General features: G+C 36.0%; 1 protein-coding gene across 1 annotated transcript; it reads left to right on the forward strand.

Annotated features, from left to right (window-relative positions):
• The first annotated feature begins 8,279 nt into the window (after positions 1–8,279).
• On the forward strand, positions 8,280–9,448 carry LOC113272872 (cilia- and flagella-associated protein 251-like). The gene is made up of 3 exons (XM_026522665.1): positions 8,280–8,829; positions 8,920–9,135; positions 9,225–9,448. The coding sequence occupies exons 1-3, from the start codon at positions 8,280–8,282 to the stop codon at positions 9,446–9,448; spliced, it is 990 nt and encodes a 329-aa protein (XP_026378450.1).
• Positions 9,449–10,204: the final 756 nt, after the last annotated feature.

Here is a 10,204-nt window from a genome sequence, read left to right on the forward strand (position 1 = left end):
GACCCGAGTGGACGAGATATAGTCTCGTGAGGGTTTACATAGAGATCTACCCACAAAACCTTACCAAAACCTAACCAAAAACCACTAAACCTATCAATCTTCTTAAGAAGAATCCGTCTCTGATTCACCCAGCTGGTAGTACTCTGTGACTTTGGTTACCATGTGGTTCACGTTTTCATCAAACATGAATGCTTTCCCTTTTCTTGTAAGTAACGCGCTTTCACGGCTTCATGCTACAAAAACAACACACAAACTGAGTTTGTTACATAAAAATTGAAAAGAGTGGATTCTGTCGAATTAATCATAAAGATACTTACGAGTTGTTAAGGGGAAAATCTATTGTGCATAGCGTGTGCGATCCGGTGTTTGATTTTTAAATACTCAGCCACCGTATCTAGGATGATATCGTGCCGTTGCTCGATTTGTTGAGCAGTTCTTCCTTTCGGGTTACCATAATTGTGAGTAAATTTGTCAAAAATATTCAACCACATGGAATCCCTCGAACTGTTATCTATAATTGAAGGACGAGTTGCGCCGTACCATGCTTGGGTGATTGTTCTTCCTCGAAGTCAAACGATGACATTTGTTATATGTGGGAGTAGGTTCTATACTAAGGTATTTATAGATGACTCTTCTAGGGTTTCGGGTTTCATAAGTTAAGAGTCTCAAGGATATACATAAGAACACATGAGTTTTGGGAAATTGGGTCCAAGTATTAGCTCTCTTTATATAGAGAAAAACCTCAAAGGCTAGTTTTTTGGAAATCACATGTGCCGGCATTGAAGTTAATATGAATTGAGACACCGACACCGGTTTCTGGTATTGGCCAAATATCCATGCCGGTACTTGATTTTTTTTGCAGATATTTGGCCAAATATGCAGTTAATGCCGGCATCGTCTCACACCAGCATACAACGCCGGAATACACTACCGGCAGTGATTATATTTCTGCGACCATGCCTATACCTGTGAATTAAAAAAAAAAACGACTAGTTTTTTGAAAAATAAGACCGTTAGAACTTCATTCTATGTAATACAAAATAACAAAAATCCTTCTCTCAAGAAAGCAAGTCTCAAAAAATAGATCAAGTAAGCACGGTTCAAGCTTCACAAGCGATGGGAGATTCATCAACAATCTCTATTTGCAAACCACTATTAAGCTCTACCTGCAAAGTAAGTAGATTCAACATTACTAACAATATATGGACAGTTAAAATCTTCTCTACTAGGACGTATCACTAATATAATCTTATCTTACAGAGTCATCATTGCACCAGTCAAATTTGCAAGTCACCTTATCATCTAGCCATGGGATATCCTTTTATTTATTCGAAGTGTAGAAATTGTGACGGGACACGCCGGTTTTGGATTGCGAAAACTGATGATGCTGAAAATGGAAGAATCTTTCTAAGGTGTTTGAATCACCCAAAATGCGAAGAGTTTCAATGGCTAGACAAATCTGTTGAACTATCGGAATCAAGAGAAAAACACAAAGGCCAATGCAAGCCTATTGATGGGTGTGATGGGTGTTATATGAAGGGAAAGGAATATGTTGAAAGAGAAGATGAACCAATGAAGATGGTCCTTGACACCGATATTCCAGAAGATGTCTTCGAAGATATTCGAGAAAGGCTCAAGGGTTCCGCAATTGTTGAAAAGGGATGGTAATAGATTATGAGATCATCTTAAACCAAAAGCACTTCATTCGCATGTTTTTTAGTATGTTTTAATTTAAAGTTTCAAAACTAATGTAATAGATTACCTAGGAATGAAATAAAAGAGCATTCAGAACGGATCTATAATTAATATCGGCATTGTAGTTTTATCCAAACCAATTCCGAAATTTTGGAAAAATTATCAGATTTTCTGGAAAACTATGCAAGTGTAAGAAAATCAGATTTCTGGCATGGATTCAATAAATATTTCAATGCCGGCACTATCCAAATTCTATACAGGAACTTGGACCCTTTCATACCCACTTTCCGACATGGTTTTAGAAAAAAAATTCAATGTCGGTACAGGTGGAGGCATAAAATTATAATTACTTTTAATGCCGGAAACGGTACCAACGCTGTGGAACCTAAACATTTCAATGCCGACGCATCTGGTGTAAAGAAAACTTACAAATAAAACATTTTACTATAAATCTAAACATGTTCAACATAAACCAAACAACTGAATTGTGCTTAAATATTCTTAATCCAGATATCATAAACCAAAAGTAAACCAGACAACTAAGGAGTTCATCATGAGTTAAAAACAAAAACAAGTTCGAAATTGTTCAAAACGTAACAACCACCATCCAAATGAAGAAACATAACTAAAGAGTTCATCACTTGGTCTTTTGCTTCTTGTGGACGACCACCTACCTCGTTTCCCCGAACAAAGCTTTTGCACTTGGGTCTTCCATTTTTTCAAGCTTTTCCTCGACTTCCTTCATTTCTTCAAGGGATAGCACCTCTCATTTCTCGTACTTGCAACCAAACATTTTCTTCAACTTGCCAAGCCGACGCCGCTAGTTTCATACATCCAACACATAATTAGTATATATGTACTAATATAAGATTATGTGTATATTAAACGACTAAGCAATTAACAATACTTACTAGCAATCCAACGGTCTTCTGAAGTCCGGTCATTGTAGGTGGTGCCTCTGTAGGAGTTGGAACGGGAGGGTTTTTCTGGGTGGAACTTGGACGTCGTTCGGGCGCACGACAAAAGGATGTGACCCTTCCAGGTAATAAAACATGTAGTCGGGGTGGGATTCATCACCGTTTTCCACAAGATCCCAGTTACCAATATCTACCAAACGACGTGGTTCCTTATCCCTCCAATGTGATGGTTCTGGAATTGGATCACACTCTACCCTCAACTCCAGATTAGTTAAAAAGCTCTGAGAATGGTCAACTCCGTACCTTCAAGAGAGGATGTCTCGGGATAAAGTAATTGCTTATATCAAAGTTGTCGCATGACACGTCGGGGATCAGCCATAACGTATCCCTTTGGGTGGAACAACGGTCCATTGTAAAATGCAACGTTATTATACCTCAAAATTTGGTGGTTCTCTCTAGCCTCCTTGTAAAGGTCGAACACAACCTATTTGGTATCCATCGCATCCAGAGCCAATCTCATATTTGTCGATCGACGATTGTTACCGGGATTCGGAATATTGTTGAACTGGTATTTGTTAGCTCTATGCTCCTCGGGTTCGGAAAGGTTTTTGATCTTCAAGAAGGGGTAGTCCGTGAACAATTTTGGGAAGTGTTCATAATCCCACACCTATACCAATGTGGGATGACACACATAAGAAGCAGTAAATTTTGTTTCTAATTTCATAATAAGGGTACATGTGAACAATATACATAAGAATAAAGTTAAAAAACAAAATTACCTAGAATAGTGTGAAATTCCCGACAAATTGGTTCGTAAAATCCTTAGAGGCCATTATCATCTCCACCATCAAATGTGACATTACCACGGTTCCCCAAGAATAGCTAAAGACCTCTTCCTGCGGATCAAGTATTGAAGGTGGTTTGCGCTAACCCTGTTTCCACTAGATTCAGGGAATACCTTAGTGCCCAAGATGAATAACAGGTACGTAAGAGTTGTATAAATAATTTGTGCGGGGTCCCATCCATCCTTCAAACTTCTTGACTTTGTGTTTTGAAAGGTCTCCTTAAGAAGCTTCAGCTTGATGGTCTTTGTCCTACTATTCTTAGATATATAGAAGCTTTCCACAGAAGTTTTGTAGTCCTAACCCAATAACTTGTTAGTCAGAGCGTGCAACTTCGACCATTATAGGTCCGGACACTTATCTCCTTCTACAATTGATTGGCCAGTAAGATTCAAGCCTAGAATGATCTGAGCATCATCAGGGATCAAAGTCATATCTACAAACGGGAAGTGCATGGTATCAGTTTCACCATGATACCTTTCGACGAAGCAATTGAATGTCACATAATCACACTTCACATAATTTTCAACCAAACAATATAGACAAGAATCCCTTACTAATGTTTTGGACCTCTTCACATTCCGTAGACAAATCCCAATGAGCCGCGTCTTGGTTTCGGAAAACATGCACAACCTTCTTATGATCCTACAATTATGAGACAACACAATTAAAATATTTTACATAAATACAAAACAATATATATATGCACAAGAAAAAAATTCTTACATAGGTTTGATAGATAGTACGAGCCCACATGTCCTTTTAGCCAAATAACATTTTCAGTTCCGGAGCTTCACCCCAAATTCTACCACGATCAAGGTCAGGTATCATGTCATCAGTATGAGGAAGGTGCGAACCTTTTACTTTTACTACCTTATTCTTCTATTTATCCCTCTCACCTTCACCTGTAGTCGGTTGTTGACTTGGCCCAACAACTTCCTATACAACTTCGGTTTGGGTTGCTAATTGACTTGGATCAACCTCATTATCTTCCTCCTCACTTTACTCTTCATCTTTCTCATCATGTTCAACTATTCCGGTAGGTTCACAGATTAATAGTTTTCTACGGTCACCACCACTCTCCAAAACTTCACCTCTTGTAGATGCCCCCAAACGCTTGTTGCGACCTTGTTCTTTCCCTCGAGGAGGCAGAGACTGAGGAGTACCAAGATCGTTCTTCTTTCTTTTCTTAATGCTAGCATCTTTAGGTTTTGCTTTCTTAGATTCCCTGGCTTTAGCCCTATATCTACAGAAACACGAAATAAATATAAGACAACTCACTTTTATATTTGATGCCGGCATAGATCTACTGAAGAACGCCATAGAATCATCAGTACCGGCATTGGTTCACGAAACATCAACCATGCCGAGACCAAAAAACGACATAGTAATTTAACAAACACACCATGCCGGGGCCCTATGCCGGTATTGTCGAATAATTGTCGACAATGTTGGTAGTATTAGATAATTCCTAGGTAGTTCCTGGATATCAAAAGAGCACTTCCGGTACATAAGTAAAAAATCAAATCCATGTTGTAATCAAGTACCGACATGGAATTTAACTTAAAATCAATGTCTTTACTGATAACAAATTCCTGGGGTTGTTCTGTATACTAAAAGTGTACTCCCGGCGTAATCGAATAAATTTAAAACAATGCCGTAACACACAATCGGCATGGTATTCAACCTAATTTCAATGTCGATATAGAACATTCAGTTTCAGGTGATTTTAGCTTTGTCGCCGACATAGTATTCATACTAAAATGAATGTCGTAACTCCGTACCGACATTGCCTTCATCCTAAATTTAATGTTGTAATTCAGTACCAGCATTGTATTCATACAAATTTCATTGTCGGAAGTCACTGAAACTCAACTGTTTGAGTTAGGGTTCGCTGATTCTAACCTAAACCCACTGCTATAAATCAATTCAAACACTTATAAAACGGTTCAAAATCACTTAACTTCTCATAGAATCCATGTTTACGAGACCTTGATCGTCCGAAGCCTCTTGTTCTTCTTTCTCTTGAGCAATCAAAGCAAGCCTTTGGTCTAATTTTTTTTGAGCAATCGATTTTGACTTCGATTGGGCATCTGATTTCTTTCGTGGAGGCATGGTTATGGATTCGGGTAGGTTAATCGACGAAGAAATTCTTGGATCGACGATTAATCGTAGATGAAGAACGGAGGAAGAATGATGAAGAAGATGGAAAAAAAATCAAAAACCTGACCCTAAGAGCGCTGGAACTGATGGTGTAGAATGGGGGTATGTTTTGTTTATTTGATTTTAAGTTTTAGGAGAAAGGGTATAATAGTATTTTCATAATATGTTTTAATTAACCAAAGGGTATTTTAGTATTTTCATACCCAAAAATCACCCCTTAGCAGACACTATTGGTTGGGGGAAGTAATTTATATCCCCTAATTAGTTTAAGTATCCCCCAATCGCGCGTTCTTTCAACAACTCTATCACCATTAAGTCCTCTTTATGTTCTTAAATTCACTAAAAATCAGACATATTTTCAAATATTATATGTAATAATTAAGCATGGATTATTAACTGATTTAACAAAGCATAATTTATCAAATTGAATGACAAATAATAAGGAAAATCATGTAATCGAATTAAAACTCCGCAAGAGCAGTGACTAAGTGAATCAATAATACAACTAGAGTAAATAAAATAATCAAATAATATTATCTCATCATGGTAAACAACATCTCAAAATATTTATTCATGTCTCAAAAGTGTTTACAAAAGATGAAAAAGGAGAAAAAATAATGAACCAGGAATTTGCAACCTTTATGGGAGTTACAAACTCGCAGTTACAGAGGAAGATCAAACATTGTCGCAAGAATACAATTTTAAAGATGAGAATAAACAACGGTTTATGAACGACTATTTCTAAATGTCAACTCTTCATGTTCTTCATAATCTTTTCAGCTGGTGAAAAACTCTCCGCAACTTGATTTTTTTTCACTTTGTTAATTCTATGCCCCAAACTCTCCGTCCTTTTATGTCAAATATCCATTTTGTTATATATACACCACAGAGCCACTTTCACTTCTGAAATCTTGAAAATATTTTATTTTCTCTCACTGCTGGCCACGTGAATGATTCTTCTGTATATGGTACATTATTTATATGTCCTTGCTTTTCAAGCCCAACAAATATATCCTTTCCAAAAATAAATATATCCCTACTAATTTCAGGAATTAAAATCAGGATTTATCAGATTACTAAAATTCCCCTGATATAAATTACACGTGATAAGAAAACCGACACATTATTTCAGTTACGCCGGTTTCTTCTCTCACCTACTCTCTACTCTCTCTGCCTCGTTTCCTCCATCACTCCCATTTTCAGATCTAAAAACTGAAAACTAGAAGAAAAAAAACTGAAAATCGATGAGTATGAACTAGCCGTTGCTCATAATCAACCATTAAATACACTAGTCGTTACTGAAGATAAACCAATTACTCAAAATCCAGTAGTATATGATGAAGAACAGAAACTGAAAGTTGAAGGAAACCGTAAATCTTTCATCAACAAAAAAGCAGCGAACATAAATCTAATCAAGTTTTATTACGTCTCATTTGGTTTCAAAGAAAGCAGCGAACAAAATCTAGTCAATAGAAAGCAGCGAACAGGTAAAAACGATTTTGATTTTGGTCTTCTTTTGTTAGATTTTTGTTAAATTTCTCAAATCAGAAATTCTCTGTGTGACTAAAATAAGCATGATTTGGTGATTTTGATGTAAAAATCGAACAGGTAAAAATTAATTTTAATTTCAGATTTAATTGATGCATGTATGTTTTAGTATTAATTTTGTTAATGTAATGATTATATGTTTGTATTTAGTTGATTTTCACACTGCGAATTACTGATTAGATTTGATTTTGGTCTTGTCTAGTTATTTTTGAGTTTTGGTTAGTTGTTTGGGGAAGGAAATGATATATCTACTGTTGATGGGTGAAAATGCGTTTCTGAAGGAGTTTTATAAATTTTTGTATCAACAACTGTACTTGATCATCGGATAAACAATAGCAGTTGATCCAATTTAAGGGATAAGCAATAGCACTTATTCCAAATAAAAAATTGGATAAACAATAGAAGTTTATCCAATTCAGTGATGTTTTTGAGTAAACAATCACAGTTGATCCAATAAATTTGTGTAAAATACCACAGTTGATCCAATAAGAGGTAGTTAAACCAATAAGAAAAACAGTCTAAACTACCCTAAGCTACATATTGTATTACGTCGCAAGTCACTCGGGGGCTACGCCCCCTCGTGAAAGTATATATGGAAGTGATGCATGTATGTTTTAGTCTTGATTTTGTCAATGTAATGATTTTGCAAATTCGATCTACTGTTGGTGGGTATTGATGGGTGAAAATGTGTTTCTGGAAGAGTTTTAGATATTTTGCAAATTGGATAAACAATAGCAGTTGATCCAAATGATGGGATAAACAATAGCAGTTGATCCAAATAAAAATTGGATAAACAATAGAAGTTGACCCATTGTATGCATATTTGTTGTACTGTTAATGGGTGAATATGTGATTCTAAATGGTTTTTGTATCAACAACAGTACTTAATACAAAATAAAATGGATCAACAGTAGAAGTTTATCCAATTCAGGGGATAAACAACATCAGTTGATCCAAATAAAAATAGAGTAAACAATAGATGTTTATCCATTTCAGTGGATAAACAACAGTAGTTGATCCATAGAAATGAAATAGTTGGTAGTTATGTTGTTTTCTAATATGAAAATATGAATGCTAACTATAATAATTGTTGAACTCAGGTTGAGAAGACACAATGTTTAGGAGATCACCAAGAATAAGTAAGAATAATGAAGATCAAATTGTCTCGCAAGAGAGTAAGCAAGATAAAGAAACAAAACGAAATGCGAAGAACAATAAAATGACAGTTGAAAAAGAGGCAACAAGAAAGAGGAAGAACAAGAGTGCAAATGAAGAAACACAAAGAAAGGTGAAACACAAGAAGACAGTTGAGGAAAAACCAGAAGAGTCGGAATCAGAATCCGAAGAAGAAGGACAAGAAGAATCAGACGAAGATGATGATGAAGAGCCTGAAGAAGAGGAAAAAGAAGCTGAAAAGGAAAAACAGAAGAAAGTCATCAAAGGAAATGCAAAGAACAAGAAAGAGACAACAAAAAAGAGGAAGAACAACAATACAAATAAAGAAGCGCAACAAAATTTAAAGTTGAAACTCAGGAAGATAGCTGAGGAAAAATCTGAATCACAATCCAAAGAAGAAGCGCAAGCAGAATCAGATGAAGATGATAAAGAGTCGGAAGAAGAGGAAAAACAAGCAAAAAATAGCAAACTGAAGAAAGTCATCAAAGGTAAAAACATACATTGTAATATTTGTGATGGTACATCTAACTATGTTGTTTAAAACAAAATGAAAAAATAACTAAGTTTCATGTATGCAGGCAGGTCAAAAGAGAAAGATAAAAAATTCAACGAAGAAGCAAAAGAGAAGGTGAAAAACAAGAAGGTAATTAAGGAAGATTCAGAAGAAAAGGAATCAGAATCAGATGAAGAAGAGAAAGAACAATCAGATGAAGATGATCAAGAGTCATCGTCGGAAGAAGAGGAAGAGAAAGATGAAGTTACAAAAAAGGGCAAACCAGATAAAGAGCTCAAAGGTAAAACCATCGATTTGAATACTTGTGCAGGTTTATAACATATGTTGTTTAAAAATCGAAAACTAAAATGATAATCCTCTTTTATGCAGGCAAGTCAAGAGCAAAAGAAAAGAAATTCAAAGGAGGTCTCCAACCATTGGCGGACATGGGGATTTTTCTATGCAAACTGTTTGAGGGAGGTAATAAGAAGAAACAGATACTTGCGCAAGCACTAAAGAACTGTCCGTTCTGGGAGATAATTAAACCATTCTACGTAACAGACAAAAGTCAAATAAGTGTTAAATGGTTGAAGAAGATTAATCTTGCAATCTAGCTGCTGATGAGTGCATTCAATAAAGAAACCTTAAAGTTCAAATTTGGAGAATTTGAAGAGTGCGGAATCAAACCAAGAGATTTCTCTTTTATATTCAAGATGAGAAGGCTTATAGAGAGTGAAGAATTGCAGCAGCAACTGAAACCAAAGAAAGGACTTGACTACAACGATTTCTTGAATAAAAAGTTCAGACCAGAAAAGTCGGAAGATTGTGCAGATATAATAATGAAGGCGGAAGTTGTACGCAAACTGAAAATTACAGCAGAAAATGAGTCTGATCCGAAACATTTTGTGAGAGTTTTTTTCTATGTGGTTGTGTACAATTTTCTTATTCCCAAACACTGGAACTACAAGCTTCCAAAAGAAATTGTTGCCTCATATTTTACTGATGGACAAAGTGTCATGGCTGGATCACGTTGTAGAACACTTGAATTCGAACTTGGCAAATAAGAAAGAGAAACAAGTAACTGTCGCTGGCTGCACAACTCTCTTAGTGGTAAGAAAAAACGTTTAAAATGTTTACTGTTGTAGATAATTAAATGCATATTGTTGGATAAAAATAACATTGTCGTTTATATTCTGCAGTGTTGGTTCTGCGAACATACAGAAAAGTACATCAGCAAAAGGGATAGTTTCGAAAATGCAACTCCGAGATTGCTACGATGGGACCAGTACGCATTGTGCAAGAAGCTTGTAAATGATTTTGGCAATAAAATCTCAAAGACGAAGATCGATATGACTTGGTTCAAGCCCGAG

The sequence above is a fragment of the Papaver somniferum genome, chromosome 4 (assembly GCF_003573695.1).
Source record: "Papaver somniferum cultivar HN1 chromosome 4, ASM357369v1, whole genome shotgun sequence".
In the NCBI taxonomy this organism is placed as follows: Eukaryota; Viridiplantae; Streptophyta; class Magnoliopsida; order Ranunculales; family Papaveraceae; genus Papaver; species Papaver somniferum.